Source organism: Agelaius tricolor, unplaced genomic scaffold (genome assembly GCF_023055355.1).
Source record: "Agelaius tricolor isolate 1412-34295 unplaced genomic scaffold, bAgeTri1.0.p SCAF_43, whole genome shotgun sequence".
NCBI classification, from domain to species: domain Eukaryota; kingdom Metazoa; phylum Chordata; class Aves; order Passeriformes; family Icteridae; genus Agelaius; species Agelaius tricolor.
The window spans coordinates 2,638,725-2,666,118 of record NW_027269303.1 but is presented as its reverse complement, the minus strand read 5'-3'; the positions used below and the strand labels follow the sequence as shown (position 1 = coordinate 2,666,118).

The following is a 27,394-nucleotide window of genomic DNA, read 5'->3' as shown; positions in this document are numbered from 1 at the left end:
CCTTGCTGAGGGCTCCCAGGTGCCTCTGGCTGGGGCTGCTCTGGAGCTGCTGTGGGGCTGCGGCGCTGCTGCCGGGCAGCTTGGCCGGGCTGGGGCAGGGCCTGAGGGGCTGGGGCGCTGGCAAGCCCTGAGCAATGGGGCTGTCAGAGGCCACAAGCAGCCCCTGGCAGCCGCCTTGTTCCTGCCAGAGTTGACTTGCAAGAGGGATCCCGGGCACTGTGGAACTAACAGCATCGGTGTTGTTGGAAACCCAAATGCAGGGAAATCCCAGACCTTTGGTCTTGTCAGCAAAGCTTAGAATTGAACCCAGGATTTGATCTGAGACCTTGGAAAGGGCTTCCAAACTTAGGTGCTAGAAGCGACAATGCCGATTTCTAGTTTCTAGCAGAGACACAGGGAGGAAAATTGAAGTGGAGGAAAGTTTAGAGTTTTATAGTTCAAGATGCAGAAAAAGTAAAAGTAGTTACAATGGTAAACAAGAAGTTTAGGATGCAGTGCTGTAGGTTTGTGTGTCATAAGATGATTGGCTAAGGAAGCTTGCACTGTAGCATGAGTCCATAAGATGAAAGATTGAAGGATTGGCTCCAAAACACAAATATCCTTGTTGGCCGTGTCTTCTTGGCCAAGAAATCCTTCAAAGCTCTTGTAACTACAAGTCTTGCGGCCCTGTGAACCATGCGGTGCAGATGGGAGCCAAACTCACCCTTCCTGTCTATGTAGAAGAGAAGAAAAAGCAATGGCATCATCTAAAAAACTCAGAGCTCCGCTCTCTAGCTCATTCCAAACTCCTTCAACTCCCCCAAAGTGGGATTTAGCTCCAAACACATGGCAAGGACTCTTAGTGCTGGCTCTTTGACTCCAGAGCAGCTGCTTTAGGATCTTTCCCATAAGCCTGTGTAGTTCTGTGCCAGAAATGGATCATTTGAAGAAACTTTCCCAACTGACTTGCATGGAGGTTTGTATGAAGGGTATTTGAGGAGAAATGCTCCCAGCAGAGGTCTGGCCTTTGGCCTAGTTGTGTCCCCTGCTGATTGTGAAGTGTGCCATCGGCTGCAGGGCTTTCTGGGCTAAAAATATCATCAAGTCACTTGGACTTGCTCTTTTTGGCCTCTAAAAGCTGGACCCAATTTTGGGGAAAATTTGGAGACCTCATCTATAGGTGGATGGAGCACCTAGGATTCTCCCAATTGCTGGGAATGGTTCTCCAGGTCCCTGGAGTATCCAGGGCTCTGGTAAGTTGCAGCTCCACACATGCCTTGGCAATGAGAAGCAGAGGAAGCCAGACCTTTTTGTGCTGCCTGTGTCACTGCACCGGGGCCATGGGATGGGCACACGCAGCCCTTGTGCTGGAGCTGAGCTGCTCTGCCCAGCACTGGTGGCCGCCATCCAAGCTGGTTTTGCTTGTGCTGGTTCCCTGACAGCTGGGGCCCTGGGCAGAGCCCTGAGAGCCCTGGTCTCCCCCCAGGGAAGGAGCAGGAGCCCCTGGAGAAGCTGTACCGGGTGGGGATGCTGCTGCTGCTGCTGCTGCTGCTGCTGGAGACAGCCAGGATGATATCAAGGATGACAAGGTCTTCCTCAGCCTGGCCACTGGAGGCTGAAGGTGATGGACTTTGATTCTGGCACCTTCTTCAAAGCCAAACTTCACAGGGAATTTACAGATGAGTCCCCAGCCGGGGAAATTCTGCCAGATTTGGGCATGGCCCAGCCTGGCTGGGAAGCAAAGGTTCCCCCTTTGCTGGGGCAGATGCAACTCATCCTTCAGTCACTGCCCAGCTGCTTTTTGGCAGGGCTGGGGCACGGGCTGGGCTGGGTACGAAATGGGAGTGGGCTCCTGGCCCTGCCAACAGCCCCCAGCAGCCACCGTGCCCCGGGCTGGGGCTGGGGCTGGGGCTGGGGCTGGGGCAGCCAGCCCGACACAAACAAAGCCCCATGGTGGGAGCAGAGGTGGGACTCCAGAACCTGTGCAGGGGCTGCTTTGCTGTGCAGGCAAGGAAGGGCTTGGGCTGCCTCACTGCCCTCGTTTGCTTTGGGATCACCGTGATTTTGGGGGGCAGTGCAGGGGGGAAGAGAGAAAGTGTGGGCTTCCCTCAGCCATGGCTGGGTTTTTCCCTACCATGGAGGAGTTGGGCCTTCCTCAAGGCCCTGACAGAGATAAGAGTTTTTCCCGTTTTTCTTGTTTTCCCTTTTTGCATCTAATCTCTTTTCAAGAATGTGTTGTTTGTTTTTCCAGAGGAAGCATTCTAGGTGGTCCAGTGTGGATGGGGAAGTGCTTGGGAGCAGCTGTGGCGTGGATGGGCGGTGGCCTTGGAGAAGGCTGAGGCCATGGTTTGGGAGCAGCTTTTCTTGCAGCCGTGGCTGGCGTGAGGTGGGTCCCTGTGTGCTTGGCAGGGTGGGATCAGAGCTTTTGGGAGATGGCAGCGAGCACAGGAGCATCCTGCTCTGGGCAGCTGCTGAGGGCTGGATGTGCCGTGGCTGGCTGCAGGCTGGGCACATGTCCTGCCCTCCTGCTCTGCTGCCAAAGGCAGCAGGGATGGGCAGCTCTGGGCACAGCTCTGGGCACAGCCAGCATGGCCTGGGCACCGCAGGCCTTGGCACAAGGGCACAGGAGCCCTCAGCTGACGGGCGGTTTCTGCTTTCTCTCCTTGCAGCCGGGCTCTGCGGCTGCTGAGGCTGCTCTGGGCTCTGCCAGGGCTCTGCTGGGCTCAGCCCTGGGCCCAGCTGGGCTGGCTCTGCCCTCACATTGCTCTGACAGCTCTGCATCAGACGAGCCCGTTGCGAGCACAGCGCCTGAGCTTTCTGCTTTGGCAGGTGAGTGGGACTCTGCTGCAGGCCCAGAGATTGCAGCTGGGGACACACATCCAATTGGCAAGGACCCAAACTCTCCACAGTCCCAGCTGAACGCCTGGATCTGCACAGGCTGTTTTGTCTGTCCCATTCTTCCTTCTTGATTGGCTGGAATTGTGCAGTTGCACTTTCTTCCTCCTCTAGCAGTGCCACGAGTGGGCCAAAGCTGGCGAGTGGGCCGTGCTCCTGAGGCAGTGCAGTCTGGAGCAGGTGGATGGAGAATTGCCCTTCTGCACTTCAAACCAGAGCAAAAAGCTGTCAGTGGGACTTGGTGTCTTTAAGAAACCCCTGACAGTTTCAAAGGGAATGTGCAGCTCATTCACAGGCTGAGAAGGAAGGGCATCTTCTAAAGGATTTGGGGTTTGACAGAGTTTCCATTCCCAGTCCTGCTTGCAGCTGGAAGGGCACAAAGCAATTTCTTCTTGCTTTGATCACAATTTCAAATACCAACGATGGAAACAAAGCCCAAAATCTTTTAAAAGGCTGCTGAGATCAGTAAGATGGATCCATGCCATCAGCACATTTACAATGTAAATAACTGAGTTCTCTTTTTCAAAAGATCATGTACCTCTTAATGCAAAGAATGTAACTTTGCATTTATGTTTTGTTTTTTTTCACTAACATTATGTTAGTTTTTTCACTAACACTTGGATTTTATTCTTATCTTCTACAATTTACCTCTTTTTTTCCCTTTTTCTTTTTTTTTCTTTTAAATAGAAAACATGTCCTATCAAAGGAATGTCCTTTGCTCCTGGTTCCCGTGTGGAGCAGCTCCCTTCCTGCTGGCTGAGCTGCTCAGGCAGAGCCTGGCAGCTCCTGGCCCTGCAGGGCTGAGGCTTTTCCCCGTTGCTGGGCACAGACTGATGGAGCAGCACTGCTGAACACGGGCACACAGAGGGACCAGGAGCAGCTGCCTTTGGCCACCTGAGGCTCCAAGGCCCAACCTCTGAGCAGCCAGGGCTGGAAGAGACTGGCAGGATCTGATCCCTGACTCTGGGCCAGGGCTGCACAAATGACCCCACAGCAGCAGCAGCAGCAGCAGCAGCAGCAGATGGAGCTGACTTTCAGCACAGCCCCTGCCCCTGTTCCCTCCCGTGTGCAGCGGTGTCACAGCAGCCTGAGGCACCTGGGAGCCCCCAGAGCCAGCAGGGACTTGAGATGGCAGCCCTGGGCTCCTGGAGGCTGTGCAAGGAACGGAGCTGGGCACTCCCTGTCCATGGGGAGTTTGCAGATGGAAAAGGCTGCTGTGCCCAGGCAGCTCCAAGGGCACAGAAAGGAGGCTCTGGAGCACTGGATCTGTGCCAGTGCCACAGTCCTGGGCAGCAGCCAGCCAGCCCTGGGGGAACAGAGGGCACAGCACGAGGGACAGAAGCAGGCAAGGGCAGAGACTGGAGAGAGCCAGAGCCAGGAGCAGGAACAGCTGCTCCATTGCACTCTTGGAGAAAGCTCTTGGCTGGTTCCAAGCACTGAAAGGCGTGAAGGGCAGAGAGGAGCCACAGCAAACAATGCTCCTGTTTGCACAGCCTCCCCTCTCCGTGTCCCAGAAGGAATTGCATGGACTGTGCTCTTCTCCCCGAGTCGTCTCGTTCAGCATGAGCAGCTCAGCACCAGGAGCTGAAGGAGCTGAAGCCTCAGGCCACAGGAGCTGGGCAAGAGGAGACTTTCTGAGCAAATGAATGCTGCTAACATGGACCCAGCTGAATGCAGTGGATAGAATCATGGAATCACAGAATCCTTTCTCTTGGAAAAGCCCTCTGAGCTCACCCAGGGCAGCCGCTCAGCCAGCAGTGCCAAGCCCAGCACTAAAGAACGTCCCTGAAGTGCCAAGGCCTGGACACCAGCCCTGAGTGAGGCCTGAACAGCAGGCCCTGAGCCCAAGGTGGCCTCTGGATGAACCTTCCAAGCAAAGGTTATCTTTGTATCTGCTCCCTGATGAAATAGGCATGGTCATTAGCACTGTGATAGATGTAGCCACTCATTAGTGAAACATGTATTGACCTTTGTGTATTTAGAAGCCAAACCAGGCCATGAAATCTGACATCTGGCCTTGTTTGGGGCTGAATGGTCAAAGTCACCTCCCTTGGTTCCTCCTGGAGCCCTGGCCAGGCTTTGGGAGGGAGCCAAGAGGAGGATGAAACCAGATGTTGCCACACTAGCAGTGCTGTCAGTTTGTTCATTCAGCACTGTCAGAGCTGGGCCCTCTCCCAGCGGGGTTGGAGCCTCAGCTGTGGCTGGAGGCACCTGCAGGAATTGCCAGTGCCCAGGAGTGGCTCTGCAGCCCTTGGCTGTGACAGCTTCCCCAGCTGCTGTGTGGGTCTGGGGGATGGTAAAGGCTGAGGGTAACTGGGGCTGGATCTTTCTCCATCACTGCAGGCAATCTTTGGTGGGGATGGTTGGGTGCATTGCTGAGCTGCTCCTGTTGTGATTCTTTGCTGCTTTGAGCTGCAGGAAGTGACACTGATTCCTTCAGTTGGTGTCTGTGTCTTTGGTGCCGACCCTGCCCACTGGTAAAACAAAACTGGCACAGTCTGGCCAGATCCCAACAAAATGTCACTTGTTCAGTGTCAATGTGAGGAATCAGTGCCATCAGAAATTCCCAGATGGGAAGCCCTTCCCTGGAGTTCCCTGGCTCTGGAGTGGGCTGAGGTCGGAGCCCCGTGGGAGCAGTGGGGCAGTTGGGTAAAAGAGGCTGCACCCCTGGATGGCTTCAAATGCATCCAAAAATTGCACATGGAAAAGGAAAAGAACTTGTGGGTTTGGGCAGACAAAGATGAATTTGTTAAGAGTACATTGGAAACAGCAGCTTCAGAAGGAACAATTATTGTTGGAATGCTCCCACATGGAGCAAGGGAAGAAGGTTTTAATCTTGAGCTCAGATGCATTGTTGCAAGTGAAATATCAATATAATAAATAACTATATATGTATTTATAGTACGATAAAAGACTTTCATATATATATTTTTATATATTTTTATATGTATGTCTAGGTCTGTCTATCTATATCAATATGTATATCTACATATAAAATTGTAATAATGTGAAGTAGTGCTGACAATACTAATTTGTCCGCTTTGGCTCCTCAGGGATGTAACACTAAATACCCTACAGAACAGGATTGGCCAGGACCCTAATGTCAGTGGTCAACTTTGTGAGATTGTATACAATGAAAAAAGGAGGAAGGGAGGAAATTGGCTATTTTCCCAGGGTTTTCTGGTACTGTGATGCAGAGTGCTTTGTCTGTTGCTGTGAAAAATTCAGTGATTAAGCCTGCAGGGTTTTTCATATCCCAGACTATCCACAAGCTGCAGGATTGGTTGAATGGGTGAAGGGGTTGTTAAAAGAGCAGCTGAAAAAATGAGGAGATGGAACCTTTGCCCATGGAGAACCCATCTCCCAGATGTGCTCCATGCCCTTAACAATGGCCAATGGGGAAATGGAAACCCCTGGCTGTGCATGGCTGCACCCAATTTACATTAGTGAACTAAATCAGTTGTTAGAAGAAGAAAGAAGTGATGCTGTTAAAATATCCAACAGCACATCCTGCGAGCTCCAACAAACACAAATGGGGCTCTGCAGAACTGCACGGCCTTGGATTATCTGCTTGCTGGCTAGGGAGGATCCTGGGCTATTCCAGGACAGGAATGTTGCAGGAATGTCTATCAGTGCTGGGTTTGAGGTCCAACAATCAGGAATCACCTCAATAGAAATATCAGTAGAAGAGAGGCAGAAAGAAGAAAATTCCTCATAGTGGGATTGGCTCCCAAATTGGAGGCTGCTGTGAAGGGCATTTGTGGCAGTCACTGCAATCATTGCATTGTGAGCACTTGGTGTGTTATGATTCCATGTTGGAGTTATTGTGACACCTTGTACTGGAAATGGAGTACTGGGACTTGTCCATAAAGAGACACAGTCTCAAGGAAAAAAAGGGGCATTTGATAAAGAACAGAGAATAGCAACTAATTAGGCAGGTTTTAAGAGGAATGCAAATTGTAGCTCTGAGTAATGAATTTGAACAGCACATAATTGAAGAACAAGAGATGATGACTTTGTGCCTAATACCTAAATCTAAACTGTGTTATCCAAAGAATTGTTCTGAAGGTTGCAGTTCATCTGTAGGTCAAAGCACTGAGTGAAGCACTGAGGCCTCACCAGGCCCTGACTGAGGCCTGAACAACAGGCCCTGAGGCAAAGCTGAGCTCCAGATGAACCTTCCAACCAAAGGTTATATTTGTATCTGCTCATTAATGAATCATTATTAGCAATATAAGCTCTGTACATGTTCATTGGTGAAATATGGATTTACTTTTTTTTGTATTTGGAAACTAGAAAAGGCCTCATCTGACTTTGGGGCTGAATGGTCAAAGTCAGCTCCCTTGGTTCCTCCTGGGGCCCTGGCCAGGCTTTGGGAGGGAGCCAAGAGGAGGATGAAACCAGATGTTGCCACACTAGCAGTGCTGTCAGTTTGTCCATTCAGCACTGTCAGAGCTGGGCCCTCTCCCAGCGGGGTTGGAGCCTCAGCTGTGGCTGGAGGCACCTGCAGGAATTGCCAGTGCCCAGGAGTGGCTCTGCAGCCCTTGGCTGTGACAGCTTCCCCAGCTGCTGTGTGGGTCTGGGGGATGGTAAAGGCTGAGGGTAACTGGGGCTGGATCTTTCTCAATCACTGCAGGCAATCTTTGGTGGGGATGGTTGGGTGCATTGCTGAGCTGCTCCTTTTGTAATTATTTTCTAATGAGTATGTGTTTTGCTGAGCCTCTCCTATTGTAATTTTTTGCAGACATACATTAGATAAATTACACAATTCCTTCAGTTGGTGTCTGTGTCTTTGGTGCTCACCCTGCCCACTGGCAAAACTGACCCTGTGGGCTCCATGGAACCAAGGGGACATTGTGACACTGCAGGGCCTCCTGTAACCAGGGTACCGTGGTGACCCTATGGGGCCCAATGGAACCAAGGGGCCATTGTGACACCGTGGGGCTCATGGAACCATAGATACCATTCTGACTCTGTGGGGACTCATGGGGACAAGGCTCCATTGTTTTCCCCTCCCTGGCACTGCCCAGTTCATCCTTTCCCTGCCTGAGCCCAACAGAGCAGCAGAGTCAGGTCAGGCCCTGCAGCAGGAACTGGAGGCCCTGGAGGTCAGGGACAGCCACTCTGTGTCTGGGATGCTCAGCAGATGCTCAGCTCGGGCAGCTCCTGCAGCCCCAGGGCCAGCCCCGCTGCCCAGCCCAGCAGCAGAGTTGGCCCCGGGGCTCCTCAGGCAGCTCCTGCTGGCCCAGGGACAGGGCAGCCTCTTGCCAGGGCTCCTCTGCACCCCCACGGGCTCCTGCCCTGCTCCTGGCCCATGCCAGCTGCCCCCAGAGCCTTTCCCAGGGGAACACGTCTGTGCTGGCCCGAGCAGCCATTGCTGCAGCCCTGCCCTGCTGCCCAGAGCCCCGAGCTGGGGCTGCTGCTCTGCAGAGCACAGGGGCTGTGCTGCCCGGGGCCCTGGGCTGCCTCTGCTGGGCTCTGCTGCTCAGCCTGGGACACAGAGGCAGCTGAGGGTGCTCCTGCCCTGACCCCCTCCCACACGGGCTCTGCGGGGCCATGGAGGGGCTCAGAGGTGCCTGCCTTGTTCCAGGGCTGCCAGAGGGGCTCGGGGCTGCCCTGGATCCTCCTGGGGGAGATCCCTGAGGGGCAGAGGAGTCAGTGCCCAGACTCCTTTCCCTGTGCCTGCTGTGTCCCTGGGCTGCAGAGCTCTCCTGGCTCACAGCAGACATTCAGGCCCTGATCTCAGGGTGACCCCACCCTGGCCAGGCCTGTGCCCAGTGAGCTCCACTCCCTGCTGGTCCCTGGCACACTCTGTCCCTGCAGGTCCCCTGTGCTCTCCTGCAGCTCCCAAGGCCCTCCAGACAAACATTCCCCTGTCATCATCCCTGGCACAAGCTGCAGAGCCCCAGGAAGGTTGAGCACAGACCATTCAGCATCTGATGGGCACTGGCCACCAACAAGCAAAACCTGACCCAGACCTGAGTCCCCTGAAGGCCCCAGTGAGACCCTGATCTCATCCCACTGAGCCCTGGGAGAGCAAGGAACACAAGGAGCCCCTTGAGAGTCCTGAGAGTGGCTCTGAAGGGGAGCAAAGCCTCCCTGCCCTGCCCTCAGGAGATGCCCTTTGCTGATGGAGCTGCTGTGCTGGAGCCCAGCTGTGTCCCAGCAGTGCCCATGGCCTGTCCCTGCCTGAGGTGACAGCAGGGACACGCAGCAGGACAGGGACCAAGCTGCCAGAGCACTCTGGCCTTGCACCCACAGCAGGGCTGGGGAGGGGAGTGTGGAGCTGGGGGGAGCAGATGTGCAAAGAGGCAGGGCCATTGTCCCTGGCCGTGCTGCTGTGCTGGGAGCCCCTTCCCTCAGCCTCTGCTCACAGGCACTGCCCCTGCAGAGCCAGAGAAGGGCTGAGGAAATGCCTTGGACACACAAGGCAGGGCAGACACTGGATTCTATTGAAATGAACAGGGAACAAGCCTCCTGAAACTCTTTGTGTTTCAAAAAAAGTAGATGTTCATGTAGAAATGCTCAGTGTAGTACTACAGCATTTTATAAAAAACATTATAACACTGGAAAAATAATAAGAAAAAGTCCCGATGAAAAAATAGACAAATAGGAAAAAATGTCTGAGAGATTGTAAAGAGTTACATTCTGAAGGTTCTGAAGCAGAAAAGAGAGAGTTTATTGTTTCTGAAAGATAAAGTAATCATTTTCCTCAGGGCATCCTTGAGCTCCTGGTTCCTCAGGCTGTAGATGAGGGGGTTCAGGACTGGAGCCACCACCGAGTACAGAACTGACAGGGCCAGATCCAGGGATGGGGAGGACATAGAGGGGGGCTTGAGATGAGCAAATGTGCCAGTGCTGAGGAACAGGGAGACCACAGCCAGGTGAGGGAGGCAGGTGGAAAAGGCTTTGTGCCGTCCCTGCTCAGACGGGATCCTCAGCACAGCCCTGAAGATCTGCACATAGGAGAAAACAATGAACACAAAACAACCCAAAAAAAGAAAAGCACTAAAAGCAAGAAGCCCAAATTCCCTCAGGTATGTGTCTGAGCAGGAGAGCTTGAGGATCTGGGGGATTTCACAGAAGAACTGGCCCAGGGCATTGCCCTTGCAAAGGGGCAGGGAAAATGTATTGGCCGTGTGCAGCAGTGAATAGAGAAAGGCACTGGCCCAGGCAGCTGCTGCCATGTGGGCACAAGCTCTGCTGCCCAGGAGGGTCCCGTAGTGCAGGGGTTTGCAGATGGACACGTAGCGGTCGTAGCACATCACGGTCAGGAGGGAAAGCTCTGCTGAAATAAAAAAAGCAAAGAAAAAGAGCTGAGTAGCACATGCTGTGTGGGAGATGTTGCTGGTGTCCCAGAGGGAATTGTGCATGGCTTTGGGGACAGTGGTGCAGATGGAGCCCAGGTCAGCGAGGGCCAGGTTGAGCAGGAAGAAGAACATGGGCGTGTGCAGGCGGTGGCCGCAGGCTACGGCGCTGATGATGAGGCCGTTGCCCAGGAGGGCAGCCAGGGAGATGCCCAGCAAGAGGCAGAAGTGCAGGAGCTGCAGCTGCCGCGTGTCTGCCAATGCCAGCAGGAGGAAGTGCCTGATGGAGCTGCTGTTCGACATTTGCAGTGCCTTGGCATAGGGATCTGTAAAACAAAGTAGTCATGGAATAGTTGGGTTTGGAGAGGACTTGAAATATCCCAACCTGGGGGCACTTTCCCCCCACTGCCTGCCCAGGGCTCTGCTGCCTGGAGCTGTCCCTGCCAGCAGCTGCTTCCCTGTGCCCAGGGCTGGGCCCTGCCAGTGCTGCCAGAGCCCAGCCCAGCCCTGGGGGCTCAGCTCTTCCGTGCAGAGCCCTCCCAGCTCTGGCACTGCCCAGGGGCAGCTCTGGCTCTGCAGGCTCTGATGGCAATGTCAGAGCAACCCTGAGGAAGCTGGAAAAGCAACACTGATGCTGCCTGTGAGGGGCCCTCTGTTAATCTCTGTAGCTGCCTTGTTTATTCAGATCTAAGAGAATTATTTTATTTATTTCTCTCAATGTGAACTGAGAGATGAATATCTATGGGCAGTTTCTTATCCAGGCAACCGAGACCATTAGAATAAAAAGCAGGTTTTCCCCTTTATGCAACCCCTGCCTTGCTGTGCTTCCTGTATGATCTACTTGAAAATGTTCTGCAGTTCAATGCCATGCTGGGAGCAGTCGTGAACAATGCAGCATCCTCCCCACACAAGGAGAACACTTCCAAGCCTCACCAGCTGTCTCCTGCCACCCAGATCTTGTCCCCCAGCGCTGGGAGCAGCTGCCAGGGCTGGCTGAGAGCTGTCCCTGGCAGGCAGCAGAGTCCCTGCCCCAGCACAGCGCCCTGGGCTGCAGGACCCTGCTCTGCAGGACAGCCCTGGGCACCCCTGGCTGCTCTGCACAAGAGACAAGCAGAGAATGCACTCACAGGCTCTGCAGGCATTGGCATGTTCCAGCTTGAGGAGATGGCTCCAGGAGCTGCAGCTGCATTGTCCTGCAGCCAGAGGTTCCTGTGCCAGGGGCTGGCAGTGATTGTGCCCCAGGCACTTCTCAGCCCCTTCCCAGCCCTGACTGATTGAAGCTCTCTGTGCCTCTGGGCTGTGCCCGCGCTGGCTGCAGGCAGTGCCCCAGCCCTGCTGGGCTGGCACAAGAGCTGCTCATCAAGAGAAATGTGCTTTTGAAGCTCTTCTTGGTGACCAGGAGCTGCCTCTGTGCCAGGAGCCCAGCCCAGCTCAGCAGCACAGACACAGCACAAGGACTTTAATCAGACTCTGGGGCTTTGTGCTCAGGCCCTGAACATCAGTCCCTGAGAGGGAACTGAAGAAACCTCTCCAGAACTCCAAGGCAGAATCCAACTCCAAAGTTTCTTGGACTTTTAATGGGTCCCACTGAGAGACACAACTGAGCAAGTGTCCCCAGGCCCCAGGCAGAGCAGAGAACTGCAGGCAGTGATGACAGGTGGGGACAAAGAGAAGCCAAGTCTTGGTGCCCTGGGCCACAGCAGGGTCTGTGCCAGCAAGGGCTGGGAGGAGACACCTTGTCCTGAGGCCCTGGGGCCTCCTGGCACAGCCCCAGCCAGGCTGGGCACTGTCAGCCCCTTGTGCTGCCCTCAGCATCCCCCCCTAGCCCACATCCCAGTGGCCTCAAGGATCTGCTGCAAGGAGTCCCTGGGGAGCCTTGCTCAGCAATGGCCCTGGGGGCTCCCTCATGGCTCCCTGCAGGGACTGCAGGTTTTTCAAAGGACTTTGGCTTTGGCTTTTGCCTTGGAGTCTCTGAGAGGTTTGTGCAATCCTGGCCTCCAATTGTCTGCTGTAATTAGTCCCTGGAGAGGCTTTGTCAGTAACAACACTCAGTGGGGCTCATTAATACTTCAGGGTACTTCAGATATTTGAAGGTATTTGGTGTTTCTCTTTTGATACAGACTCTGTTAGAGGTTTTTGCAATTATGGCCCCAATTATCTGCTTTAATGAGTCCCTGGAGAGCTTTGTACTGACACTCAGTGGTGCTCATTAATGCCTTGAGATACTCAAGATTTTTAAGGTACTTTGGATTCTCCTTTCTACACTCTGAATCTCTGAGAGGTTCTTTTGCCATCCTGGCCTCCAATTCTCTCCTCCAGGAGTCCATGAGGAGCCTGTGTTGGGGATGGACCTCACTGAGACCCATTAATGCCTCGAGACACTTTGGGGTTTTCTTCTGACTTTGACTCCTGGAAAGGTTTGTGCAATCTCCTCTCAGGCCCTGAGGTTCCAGGGCTCAGCTCCAAATGCTCCACAGGCCTCATTAGGATCAAGCAAGTCCTGACAAACCATGGCTCTGCCTTGATTTCCCTCTGCTCTCGTGCAGTTCATCAGGAAGATTTCCTTTTACGTTTATGGAGAAATATTTCAAAGAGCTTCTAAGAAAAATGTAATCCTATTTTAAACAGTGTATTTTATTACTGTTCTCTTTAGAAAAGAGCTGAATGCAGCATTCTGTGCTTGGTATTGATCCAGGGTCTCTCCTAAGGAGTTCTGGCCATGTCAGTGAAGTTTTACCTTGAGAACTGACCCAGAGTGGACAACCTTGCCCCACATTATCGAACCCCATGTGAGAAACGATTTTCACTTTCAAAAATGTAAATGCTTTATTAAGACCATATCAAAATAAAACAGAAGACTGAAGAAAGAAAAGGATACAGCAGCAGGAGCAAAGGATTCAGTCATTGTGTGCTCATCTACAAAATGGATGTTCTGTCTTTTACACCTCCAGCCCCTCCCAAAGTCTTGTCAATCGACTCCTTCTTCTCTGTCCAGTGGTGGAGATCACTGTCTCACACCTTGATTGGAGGTCAGGTGCTGCCATAGTAACAAGCCAACCCTCCCAAATGCCCCAACTACTGAGGCCATCCTGTGATAGCAATGCAAGGGGGAGAGGAAGGATAACTATACATCTACAAAACTTCTCCTAACATATATTTAATATTCACCCCTTAATTGTGAGACTCAACCACAGAATCACTCATCTATAACAAGCCCCCTTTTTGTTTTCTATAAGTCATTTTGCTTGAACAATTAAGTGAAAAAATTTCCCTGTCTCTTGAATGAGTCATACCAGCATCAGTTGATGTGGGCAAGGACAGTGGGAACAGGAGAAAAAAAAAAGTCAGGTTTTCCTTAGACACACTTATTTGGAATGGACAAAAGGGCATCCCAGAGGTCCAGTGTGGCTTTGACTCCCATCTACCGTGCCTGTGTGGCTGCTGCCCATAGTTGGTGCATCTTAGGGGTGAGTACAGAGGCCAACTCAGTCCTGCCCTCCAGTCCCTGAATTAAAAGACAACTGAGGAATTACAGAGGTCTGGAATGGCCTTTTGTCCCTACCTTACCGTGCCTACGGGGTTGCTACCCACAGCAGGGCCATGGAGCCTTCTTGGTAGAAAACAAAGGGGTCAACCCGGCCTTGCCCTCCTTCCTTTGTCTTATTTCCTTGAAGAAGCTGCCCCATTACCTTTTACAGTCCCTTGTGTACTTCTCCTCAACAGATGCTGGTAATTCTCACCCATGAAAACAGGAAGACAGTTCTCGAGCTGGTTGGTGGAAGCTTGACTCTACTTTTTGGGCGTCTTGGTGTTTTTCTGGTTGTCTCTCAGTCTCTGTTTGAGAGTCAATCTTGTTTCACCCAGCCTGGATGTTACAGTCCACTCTTTGGGTTCTTCTCCTGGGCCTTTGACTCTGTTGCCATGAGTCCATCCCCGCTCTGCAGCTCGCACGGCCGATTCGGTGCTGAGCAGTACCTGAAAGGGACCTTCCCACTGAGGAGTTAGAGGCTGATCTCTCCATGGCTTAATCATCACCCAATCCCCAGGATTAATATTATGGATTCTGAAATCCAGGGTGGTAGTTTGAGGAATTGCCCCTTTATGTCTTAGCCCTTCTAAGGTTTGTGCTACAGACATCACTTATTTCTTGGCATTGGCTTCCCCTTCCTCATAGGTGGCAACCTTCTGGGGTGAGGTCAGGAAGGGTAACCCAAACATCATTTCATAGGGTGACACCCCCAGATCTGACTGGGGTTGGGTTCTAGTTCTTAATAAGGCCAAAGGGAGACATTTTATCCATGACATTTGGGTTTCAATCATTTTCTTAACTAGAGCTCATTTAAGAGTTTGATTCATTCTCTCAACCTGACCAGAACTCTATGGTTGCCATGGAGTGTGTAATTCCAATTTTACTCCCAGGGCCTGAACAACTTTCTGCAATATCTTTGATGTGAAATGAGTTCCCCGGTCTGAATCAATCCTGTTTGCCATCCCATATTGGGGTGTCCTCGTTTAAGGCAAATTTGGGAGAGAATCTCCAAAGGAGGGCCCCTCCAGAAAGCAAACTCACACAGCCCCTCCCCCCAGCCGGTTCGGGAAGAATTCCTTGGAGAGAAGTGGAAAGAACCTGTTTATTTAACAGGCACAGCACCCCCAGCACACAGAATGAACAATACCAGATGACACCGCTCTTTCACCACTCTGAAAAATAGATGGCAAATTCAGAAACTCTCTCTTGGGGGTGGTCACTCAGTCCCTCTGGCGCTGGGGCAGCTGCTGCAGGCCACAGGGTGCAAACACTCGGTGTTCCCAGGTCCCTGTCTGGAGCAGGTTCAAGATGGTTCAAAAAGGAAAGGAGAAACAGTCCAGGAAGAAATTTGGACTGTTTAGCTAAACTAGCTAATGAGCAAAAGCAAGAGCAAGCAGAAGTGAAGCAGAAGCAAGAGTGAGAGAGCAATGCAAAAAGCAAAAGCAAAAAGCAAAAGCAGCACTATGTACTGCCCGTCTCTGTGTCCCGCCAGGCTGATAAGAAAACCCAAACAAAACTTTCACTCTTCAGAGCCAGTCTTAAAGGCACAGAACATAATATCCAGCATAAACAGAACACATTAATGGGGATACAAGCATCATAACATCACCCTAGGACATTCCACCCCTTATCCCCATATCATCAACATACTACCACACATCATGCATTTATTCACACAAAATTTCCATCTTTTCCCCCAAAAATTACAAGCAATACCCATCATGCCCTCATCACATCCCCACACTGGACCACTGAATCCAGGCCCTATACTACAGAGCTGCAGGATTTCACCCCTTTCACCTTACTCACTCAAAGCTCCATCTATCACTTGCTCAGACCTTCGACACTTGCACATCTCCTTCTCCATCTTCCACTTGCCCAGACCTTCAACACTTACACATTTCCTTCTGTCTCATGTCTGTATGGTGTAATGTACAGACAATGGCAGTAACATCCAACAAACAGTGATATTGCATATCATTCTCACCCCACAATCAGATCTCCCTGAGGTACACATCGTGTTGTTCCATCTCTTTGCATTATCCACCATGTGCAACCTGGTCCCTGAGCAAAGACAACCCCACAAATGGGTTTGTCTGTACTTGAGGCAGAATTGATCCACACGGTCTTCCCCAACAAACCTCTGACATGGACCACTGGGACTTTATCTCCATCCGTTATATTCAGGGACTCAGACTGGGCAAGACCTGCTGGGCTGGTGGAACCCCAGGTGTTAACTAACCAGGTGAATTTGCTAAATGCTGCTCCCAATTTTTGAAAGATCTCCCACCCAAAGCTTTCAGCTGGGTTTTTAGTAGTCCATTGTACCTCTCCACTTTGCCTGCAGCTGGTGCATGGTAGGGGATATGGTTCACCCACTCAATGCCATGTTCCCTAGCCCAGGTGTTGATAAGGCTGTTCTTGAAATGAGTCCCATTGTCTGACTCAATCCTCTCAGGGGTACCATGTCTCCACAGGATTTGCTTTTCCAGGCCCAGGATGATGTTCTGAGCAGTAGCATGAGGCACAGGGTGGGTTTCCAACCATCCAGTGGTGGCTTCCACCATGGTCAGCACGTAGCGCTTGCCCTGGCGTGTCTGGGGCAGTGTGATGGAGTCAATCTGCCAGGCCTCCCCATACTTGTACTTGGACCACCGCCCACCGTACCATCGGGGCTTCACTCACTTGGCCTGCTTGATGGCAGCACACGTCTCACAGTCATGGATAACCTGAGAAATACTGTCCATGGTTAAATCCACCCCTCAGTCTCTTGCCCACTTCTAGGTGGCATCTCTGCCCTGATGGCCTGAGGCATCATGGGCCCATCGAGCTAGGAACAACTCCCCCTTCTGTTGCCAATCTAAGTCTATCTTTGGCACCTCTATTTTTGCTACCTGATCTACCTGGTTTTTTTTTGGTGTTCCTCATTGGCCCAACTCTTGGAGACATGGGCATCTACATGGTGGAACTTCACAGGTAGCCTCCCTACCCTGGTAGCAATGTCTTTCCACTCTTCAGCAGCCCAAACTGGTTTTCCTCTACGCTGCCAGTTGGACTCATTCCACCTCTCCAGCCATCCCCACAGAGCATTGGCTACCATCCATGAATCAGTGTAGAGGTAGAACTTTGGCCACTTCTCTCTTTCTACAATGTCCAGGGCCAGCTGAATGGCTTTGAGTTCCACAAGTTGGCTTGATCCACCTTCTCCTTCGGTAGCTTGTGCGACCTGTCGTGTGGGGCTCCATATGGCTGCTTTCCACTTCCGGTTCATCCCTACGATGCGACAGGAACCGTCAGTGAAAAGAGCGTAGCGCGTTTCCTCTGGGGGCAGTTGGGAACAGAAGGAGGAGCTTCTTCAGCCCGTGTTGCTGGTTTTGTACTTCATCTGTGACACCAAAATTTTCACCTTCGGGCCAATTTGTAATTACCTCCAAACTCCCAGGGCGATTCAGTTTACCTATACGGGCGCTGTCTCTGTCCCTCTGGGAGCCTCTCAGGAACCCTGGGCCAGTCCCGAGTCGGCAGACACCGGGGGCAGCCCCGACATGGCCGACAGCGGGGAGACACTCTCTGTGCCCCGAGGGTACTGAGGGCACCTGGGCTGGGAGCCTGTGCAGCACAAGAGACACCAGAGACATCGGTAGAAGATAAAGGGCCGACTCTTAGCAGGGGTTAATCCAAGGTTTTATTCTAGGAGTCCCAAAGAGCCCCTACACCTCAGGGCACTCCTGCCCACAGCCCCGGGAGATGTGCCAAGGTTACATTTAAAGGGAGGTGGAAACCCAAAGTAGATAACATTTGACTAACCAAGAAGTGACCCTAAGGGATGGGTACTGGGGGATGGACATTTAGGACAGCGTATGGGGCAGGGCTTGGGGGGCTGACCCCTGGCCTCTGGCTGATCACTCGACATCCTGGACCGAAGCTTCTGGATGGAGGGGATGGGATGCTGAGTGATTGACAGAGAGCCAGGGTGGGGGTTTGGGGATGATCTCAGCAAGGGAAAGGGAGTACACAGGTAAAGGGAGGGGGGTACCATCTGGGATGAACCATTTGGGAAAAATACGGGAATTCAAAAACAAAACTATTACAAAGTATTACAATGTATGAAAACACAACACACAACCCAGATCTGGTGTTTGCTGCGCAAGTGCCCAGATCTGGAAATTTCCCAGGGCTTACACAGCCCAAGGCCAGCAATTTGCTGGCACAGAAAGCCAAAATCCGGCAATTTCCTGATGCCAATACAGGTGCCCAGACCTGGTGTTTGCTGTCACTGCCAGTGCCCAGATCTGGATATTTCCCTGTTCTGGCAGAGCCATGTCCAGCAATTTTCTGGCAAAGAAAGCCAAAATCTGGCAATTCCCTGCTACCATCATTGGCAATGCCAAGATCCGGTGTTTGCTGGCACCACCAGTGCCCGGATGCGGGAATTTCCTGGTGCCGGCACAGCCCCAGTCAAGTAATTTTCTGGCAAAGAAAGCCAAAACCTTGCAATGTCGCTGTCGAGGCGGTCACGACATAAAGCAGAGACCACAAGCAGTCTCAGTTGGCAACACTTTATTATTGAATATGGCTGATTTTTATACACTTTCCAGTTGTTTATCCTTCTTCTATCTTTACTATTGGCCACAATAGATCAACATAATACTATTGGTGAAAAAGTTATGGTGACTTAATTAACTTTCTAAAAATGTTTCATCCAGCTGCAAAGTTCTTCTATCCCTCCTCTCTCGGTCTCCTTGGTTACAGCCTTGGAGAGAGCTCCTTATCAGTTTCTTCTTACTTCTCAGCTTCTTCTCGCTCCTTTAGCTAACAGGCCCGCTGTTAGCCCCTTCCACAAGTCCCCCTTTTTGTTTTTGGACTGTAAATACAGCTGCTATGGATTTTTGCAGGGCCCTTTGCAAAAATCCCAGCAGAGAGGGGACATACAAAACCCACAATCACAACCATCAACAAAATTCCCACTCTTAATACAATCATTCCTGTCCTTCATCCATCTTTGAGTACTGATATATGGTCTTAGCCGGTGTCATCCGCACGTTCTGCTTCAACAGCGGAACCATCCATCCTGTCCTTTCCTGCACGTTCTAGGTAAGGTTTAACACAGTGAGCAGGAACCCATCGAGGACCATTATCTGTCAAAACACAAGCATAACCCCTCCCCCAGGTTATCAGTTCCACTGGGCCAGACCATATACCAGTAATCAAATCCTTAACCCATACCTTAACATTTCTATGGAAATCTGGTTGCTTAGAATTCAAAGAGGAAAAATGGTGAAAGATTGGAGATAACTGTGAATCAGGTAGGGGACACAAAAAGTTTAACACATAAACAGCTTTATCTAATCTCACTTGAGGTGACTCCTGTTGCATTCCCCGTTTTTGTTTTTGAACCTGATGTTTAAGAAGTCCGTGAGCTCTTTCAATAATTGCTTGGCCCGTGGGGACATGTGGAATGCCTGTAGAATGCTCAATGCCCCAAGCACGAAAGAATGCTTGCATTTTCTGCGAAGCATATGCTGGGCCGTTATCTGTTTTTATGTGACACGGAACACCTAGAATAGAAAAGGCGTGATAAAAATGACGAATAGCATCACGAGTTTTTTCTCCTGTGAATGCTGAAGCAACCATTTCATGAGAAAAAGTATCAACTGTAACATGAACATACTTAAAGCGACCAAATTCTGGTATTTTAGTAACATCAGTTTGCCATTCTTCTAACGCAGAAAGGCCCCTAGGGTTGGTACCATAATACTGAGTGACATGAGTCATGTGACAGTCAGGACAAGAAGAAAGGATTGATTTTGCTTCACCAGAAGACAATTTGAATTGCTGCTGTAAAGCTTGAGCACTCTGATGAAAAAATTGATGAGATAAAATTGCCTGCTGCAACACATTGGGTACAGTTTTGATTGCAGCAGCAGCTACTAGAGAATCAACATAGGCATTGCCTTCAACAAAAAATCCTGGTAATGATGTATGGCTGCGAATGTGCATGATGAAGTAAGGATGTTTTCGAGTGCCAATAACTGTCCATAGCTTTACTAACATATTAAACAATGGCTTCTCTTGAACATTATACAACACTGCTTGATCTAAATGCTTAACCAAATTGGCAACGTAAATGGAATTGGTAACTATATTTACAAGACCAGGAAACAAAGTAAAAGCCAAAAGAACAGCAGAAAGTTCAACCAGTTGAGGAGATCCCTGCTGAATCATTGTCTCATATTCCCAGTGATCATCCTTTCTCCAAGCCACAGCTGCTTTTCTGGTTTTCCCGGATCCATCTGTAAAAACCGTTATACCTTCCACTGGAACAGGAGAACAAATTTGTTTCCCCTCAAAAGGAATCTCTTTAGTCAGGGTTAGAACAGGATGAGAAGGCAAATGGTATGCGATCTGGCCTGTAAAACAAGATAAGGCAGACTGCAATTCGTGATTATTTTGAAAGCACCATTCAAAATACCACTGTTGTACAGGTATCACAATGGTCACAGGGTCATGTCCCAAAATCTCATGACATCGCCTGCGGCCCTTGATGATAATGTCTGCAAAAAGCTCATAAAGTCCTGGAGCTGTTTTCCGAGATCTGAAAGATAAAAATATCCATTCCAGAATATGCAGTTGATCTTCCCAATTATCATTCCATTGACACAGTATCCCACATGGTATTTCATGGTCTTTCAAAATAAACAATTGAACACCAACAGAGATATCTATCCTGTTAACAAATTTGTGTGCTAGGGCTAATTCTATTTCTTCTAGGGTCTTTTTTGCCGCTGAGGTCAATTGCCTCCTATCAGTAGAGGAGGTGATGCCTGACAGCAAATCAAACAATGGCTGCATCTGATGATTAGTTATACCTAAATATGATCGAATCCAACCTATCAAACCAACCAATTTCTGTACATCGGTAGCAGTTTTAACATCAATGTCTAACTTTACAGGTTGAGGCATAACTTGAGTGTTGGTCACCAACATACCTAGATATTTCCAAGGCATGTGTTCCTGCACCTTCTCTGGAGCAATGATCAGGCCAAAAGCCTTCAAATTTGTCACAGCACATTGTTTAAGAGCTGATAGCTGTTGTTTGTTGTCAGATGCCAACAAGATATCATCCATGTAGTGATAACAGTAGCAATTTTTAAATTGCTCCCGCACTTTTGACAAGGCCTGTGCCACAAACCATTGACAAATAGTTGGCGAATTTTTCATGCCTTGGGGAAGTACCTTCCATTGATATCTTTTATCAGGTTCCGCATGATTTATAGAAGGCACAGTGAAAGCGAACTTTTCTTTGTCCTGCTCAGCCAATGGAATAGTGAAGAAACAATCTTTCAGATCAATGACAACTATTTGCCATTCCTGTGGAATCATTGTGGGTGTAGGAAGGCCTGGTTGTAAAGCTCCCATTGTTGCCATTGCAGCATTTATCTGCCGTAAATCATGTAAAAGTCTCCATTTTCCCGATTTCTTTTTTATTACAAAAACAGGGGTATTCCAGGGACTGAATGATTCCTCAATATGTCCTGCTTGCAATTGTTCTGTGACTAATTCTTGCAGGGCAGTAAGCTTTTCAGTAGTAAGGGGCCACTGGCGAACCCAGACAGGCTTATCTGTCAACCATGTCAGGGCTACGACTGGACGTTCATTGCCCTGCATCACAGTGGCCCCCATTAAAAATCCGTAGTAATTTTGACACCCCATTGAGATAAGCAATCTCGTCCCCACAAACTCTGAGGAGCATCGGCAACATAGGGTCTGATGTTAGCTTGTTGGCCATCAGGATGTTTCACATTAATTACAATGGCTGACAGGCCACCTGTTGTAGCACCACCCAACCCCAGGAGTCCAAAACTTGCATGAGTGAGAGGCCACGATTGAGGCCAGCAAAGTCGCGAGAGTATTGTGACATCTGCTCCAGTGTCAATCAAACCTGTTACTGATATAGTTCCTGGATGACATCCACTGGCAGTGAGAGTGCATGTCTTTTCTGGACGGCTCTCCGTTACTTTCTCAGTCCAGAACACTTGAGGTACTCCTGTTGATCCAAAACTTCCTGCGCCGCGACTTCGGTCCACTGTATTTGGAACAGAACTTACAAAAGGTACAATTTGAGCAATGCAGGTTCCTTTCTGAATAGTGACAGGAGGGTCATCGATGGATACCATGGCATGAATCTGTCCTAAATAATCGGCATCAATAAGCCCTAGATGCACATGAATACCTCTAAGTGTAGTACTTGACCTCCCTATTAAGAATGCACTCAATCCCCGTCCTATCGGACCATAGGCATCAAGGGGCACTTTACATATTTCTTTTGTCAAAATGGTTACTGTGTCAGCGGTGGGTATATCAATCCCTGCGGACCCGCTTGTTGCCCCTGAGTATTGCTCGCAAATGGGTAGCTTTGCAGTGCTGGGAAGGCCCGCATTTGCTGTTGTGGTAGTTGTTGTTGTTGGGGTATTTGTTTCCCCACGCGCCCCTTCGCGCTCCTCTTTGGGTTTCCCTGCAATAGCTGACCATTTGCATGATATTTACTCCTGCACTGTTTAGCATAGTGCCCAAGTTTAGCACAGCGATTGCACACAACATCGCTGCTTGCACTTGGCTTAAATGTTGTTTTCCGGACAGCATTTGACACTGTGGTACACTGTGATCTTACATGCCCTTGTTGTCCACAATTATAACATTTTGCTGAAGGTCTTAGCACTGCAGCAAGAGCTGCCATTTTATGCTCGACTGAACCAACTTTTGAGCAAGCAGTAACCATTTCAGACAAGGTGGGTTCCCCAGGTAAAGTATCAATAATCTTTCTGCAATCTGGGTTTGCATTTTCTTTAGCCAATTGTATGCACAATTTGTCTTGCAAAGTTTCATCTTCTACCTGTTTCTCAATAGCTGCAGCAAGTTTTTCTGCAAATTGCAAAAATGGTTCTCTCGTCCCTTGCTGTATAGTGACATATTTCTGTTTTGGAGCTGCCATTTCCATTGTTTTAGTTAAGGCACTCATGCCAATTTGTTGAGCTTGTGCCAAAATCGAAGGATCCCACCTTGCCTGTAAATCTGGATTAGCAAAAGGCCCAGTGCCCAGTAGGGCATCAACACCTACAGCATGACGAGGGTCGTGTTGAGGCAACTGCATGTTTGTTAAAGCAGTGCGTTCAGCCGCTCGCCTCCAAGTTTCTTGAAATACACCGTATTGTACTGGCTGGAATAAAATTGTAGCAAGATGCGCGATGTCATAAGGTGAAAGCAAATCTGCATTAATCACACGTATTAATTGCATTACCTCTGAGGAATTAATACCGTACTGAGCCACTTTCGATTGGAGGTCTTGCACAACCCTCCAGGCAAAGACGTGATGACTGTCATCCTGCCCTGTTCCAGGAGCTGCTTTAAAAACTGGAAAAGCCATAGGGTTATCACAAGCAACATTTGCATTGGCACTGTTCTCCTGAGGTACTCTTGGAGCACCTAACCTTTCTATGGTGTCCCAATTCTTTTCTTCAACTGCTTTCTTCCTAACAAATTCCCAAAACTCCTGAGGGTGTCGAGGAAGCACAGTTACTTGACATGGAGGCAAAGTCCATGGGGCAGCAAGGCTAGAGCTCTTTGGAGGTAAAGAGACCAGAGCTCCTTGCCCCAACTCAGGTGTTACTGCAGGCGACTCATCACTTGCTTCGCTGCTGCTGTCACTGTCAGGTAACGGAGGATACGGCCTCGCAGGTTGTTCAAGCTGCTCAGATGGGAGTGGGGGGGCGGACGGCTGGACTAGAGCGGAGGGAAGCGGGGGGGCAGATGGCTGGGTTTGTCTCTCTGCTAAAGACATTCCAGCTAACTGGCGTAGCGGTGTAGTATATACAGGCACCATTGCGAGCTGCTGTGCAGGTGTGAGATAAGGAGGTTTAGGGGTCTGATAAGAGGATGCTACGGCAGGTTGCCCAGAAGTTTTGGCAGCTTTCCCAGAAGCTCTGGCAGCCTTCCCGGAAGCTTTGGCAGCCTTCCCGGAAGCTCTGGCAGCTTGCCAGGTAACTTGCATGGCACCCGGACTTTCTTCAAGTTCCCCATCAGAGGCCCCCTTGTGGTAGGCCAGGGACAGGCGCTCGGAAGATTTCGGGTTGTAACGGAAAGTTACAGGAATCCTTCTACCCCCCTCCCCATAGATAAGGATCACCCTTGGAATGTAGCCAGACGTGTAGCCCCCCTAACCTATGCATGCCAGTAACTTTCCACTCCACACTAACCCTAGAAAGTATAGCCAAACCCCTATCTGACGTAGAGAGACCCCTTAGTCCATAAATACCCTTAAGACCCTTCAATAAATGCCTTTAACCGTCCACCACATTGGTGTCAGCGTCCGTTATTGGCCACAGGAGATCCCACAAAGGAGATCGAAGTGCTAGACCCTGAAACCAGGTCGCCGTGGCCTTCACAAGAAGGCAACATAGTGGTGCCGAAACCCGGGATTGGGACGAAGCGACGAGTCTGGGCGACGGGGGTACTCCTGGCCAGGGGACAGCACTCAACGCCGGAACGGCTATAGTGAAGAAGGGGGACGCCCCAGAGACCCGCGATTCGTATGGAAGCGATAGCGAAGGTCGTAAGTTTGATACATATGCAATGGGGAATCAAATGTGAACTCAGGAATTTTAATCTCGCATTGACGAGACTCCTAGAGATTGGGGTCATTTCTCGACCCATAGATATATTACACTCTGAGGTGTGGCAGAAATGTACTGTCGCGCTAGCAGAGGACACAAAAGCCACAGGCAGCAGCAAAAGCCTGAAAGCGTGGGGGAAGGCAGAAGCCGCCCTACGCAAAGCATTAGAAGAACAGGAGACGTGGAACGTTGCGCGCTCCTGTTTGTTAATCGCGCCACAGCAGGGGGAGGGGGCAGGAACGCGAAACCCCCCTGGTGGCGACTCGATTGAGAGCGGGGAGACGGGGGGGCCGGGCGCGACCCATCCCTCCTCCAGCCCAAAGCCCCCGGAGCCCTCGGAGCCCCCGGGGGACCCCCTGACCATTTTGGGGGACCCGCCGGGGCCCAGACCACCTCCGGAGCCCCCCGGGGTGCCCGCGGACCCCTCGCCCAACCCTTCCCCGCCGCTAGCCGACTTAGCGCAAGAAGCAGAGGGACTCGCACGGTCCTTTTGGGAGGGGCTGGCGGCAGAAGCCCGAAATATCGAGAGGGCAAGCGCGCGGGCGAGCGGCGGAGGGGATCCGCCGCCCTACCCGTTTGAATATGGCGCGGGTGGCCGGGGAGAGGGGTGGAGCCCGCCGGTCCGCGGCAGGACGAACCCAGAACCGCGGCCAGCCGCGAACACGCATGCGCGGGAAACCAGCGCTGAGCCCATGCCCGGCCGAGAGCCGTGGGTCCCAGCAGACGCGCATGCGTGGGGGTGCGACAGAGGGCGGGCACTCGCTCGGGAGCCGCGCCCACTGATGCCACCATATATGGGAGAGATCCCTCCCTGCGGGAGGCAGGGCGAGCCCAGGGGGCGGCACCGCCAGCAACATCAGCACCGCCCCCGAGGGGAGGAGCGGGGCCGTAGCCGGACAAAACGGCAGCAGAGACCGGAAGTATATTGGCAGTCGACTTCCGACTCTGAAGGGAGCCACAGCTCCCCGGATCGCTCTGCGGAGCCCACCGAGTCCAGCAGTGACTCGGAAGCAGAGAAAACAGAATCAATGCGGTTTCGGACGAAACCAAATAAAGCTTTTAACACAGTCGGGAACCAGCCCCAATACGAACTCACCGACTGGGGTAAAATCAAAATCGAATGCGCGGAATGGGCATCCGCAGCATCGGTGCATGCCTTCCCGGTGAGAATTACGGGACCCCAGGGGAACCAGCAAAGAACGTATACTCCCGTTAATTCCAAAGACGTTCAAACAATAGTAAAAGCCATTTCAGAAAAAGGAATTAACTCAGGGGTGGTTTCCACTCTCGTGGATGGTCTTTTTAGCAATGATGATTTACTCCCTTTCGATATAGTGCAAATAAGCCGTATGCTTTTTGATGGGGCGGGTTTGATAATATTTAAACAGGAATGGACGGACCAATGTGCAACCATGCTCGCTCAGACGGCGGGGGAAGGGCAGCCACTCCACGGGTCGAGTTTGTCTAGGTTGTTGGGGAAGCACGACGAAGTGGCCACACCCCAGCAACAAGCAGCCCAGCTCCGGATCGAGGAAGTCAGGGCGACTTCCCGGGCGGCCAGAGAAGCTATACGCGCCGCATCCAGGGTGGTGGCCAGACCGACACCGTGGTCGACCATCAAACAGGGGGAGAGTGAAAGCAATACACGATTTGTTGACCGCCTTCAGGCTGCCGTGGACTCTTCTAATTTACCCGCTGTCGCAAAAGGCCCGGTGGTAAATGACTGCCTTCGGCAACAATGTAACACCGTAACCAAAGATATATTGCGTTCCCTACCAGCCGGGGCCAGCCTGGCTGACATGATTAAGCATGTTGTGAGGGAAGAGCAGTTGGCCCCACTTCAGGCAACCGTGCACACCCTAACCAGTGTGATGGCCTGCTTCAAATGCGGTCAGTCAGGTCATGTTGCGGCTAACTGCCCCCAGCCGGCACAGCGTCCCCAGGCAACACCCTCGCCCCAACAGCGCCCCAGAGGGACCTGCTGGAGCTGTGGGAAGAGAGGTCACCTCGCTAGGGACTGTAGATCCCGGCCCCGGGGAAACGGGAGAGGGGGGGGGGCGTGCGGGCCATATTCAGCCCCCTCCCACTCTGGATGCGAGACGGCCCATCTATGTCAACCCACAATGGGGCAGGGGATCCTCATACCCTATGCTCCCGCAGGAGGTGGTCAGTATCGCACCCTCACCAGCGATACAATGGCAGAGCTATGCAGCACCACCAACCGCACCCTCGCACCCCCCATCATCACAAGCCATGCAAGCGCAACAGGGCCAGCAGGGGACGCCCCAAACCGGGACCCCTGGGTGGCCCTGGCCATGAGAATAGGGAAGGAACCCCCGAGGGTGTGGGGGACATGCCGCCTCTATGGCAGTCAGGACCCCCACATTGTAGGACTTCAGTTTTGGATAGACACGGGATCAGACTGCACGATTCTCCCTCAGCGGCATTGGCCCAGACATTGGCGGTTTAAGGAAGTCCCCCCAGTGAACGGGGTGGGGGGACAAACCCGGGCGTGGAAAAGCACCCAGCTGGTGGCTATCACACTTCACACAAACAAGAGACCAGAACAGACAGTAGCAATTTACCCCTACATTTTGCAAAACTCTCCACCACTAATAGGAAGGGACGTCCTTGCTATGCTAGGAGTCAAGATTACAAATTTATCATAGGGGCCACTGCTGTACACCCTCAGCTGCCGATCAAATTGACTTGGAAATCATCAGATCCTGTTTGGAGGGAGCAGTGGCCTTTGTCAGAGCCTCGAGTGGCAGCTTTGCTGGAACTGGTCAACCGTGAACTGCAAAAGGGTCACATAGAACCCTCCACCAGTCCATGGAACACCCCTGTGTTTGTAATCCCCAAAAGGTCCGGAGAGGGTTATCGTCTCGTCCACGACCTGAGAGAAGTGAACAAGACGATTCGACCCATGGGTCCGGTCCAGACACTGCTACCCATGAATTCAGCCATCCCTGAAGGACAGCCGTGCGCAGTGCTGGACATCAAAGACTGTTTCT

General features: G+C 51.3%; 2 protein-coding genes across 2 annotated transcripts in view; one reads left to right on the top strand and one right to left on the bottom strand.

Annotated features, from left to right (window-relative positions):
- LOC139604076 (uncharacterized) overlaps positions 1-27,394 on the top strand; it is a 1,261,625-nt gene that overhangs the window by 111,537 nt on the left and 1,122,694 nt on the right.
- On the bottom strand, positions 9,238-10,484 carry LOC139603958 (olfactory receptor 14J1-like). Its single transcript, XM_071454955.1, has one exon. It carries the CDS (start codon positions 10,482-10,484, stop codon positions 9,516-9,518), a length of 969 nt encoding a protein of 322 aa, XP_071311056.1. The 3' UTR covers positions 9,238-9,515.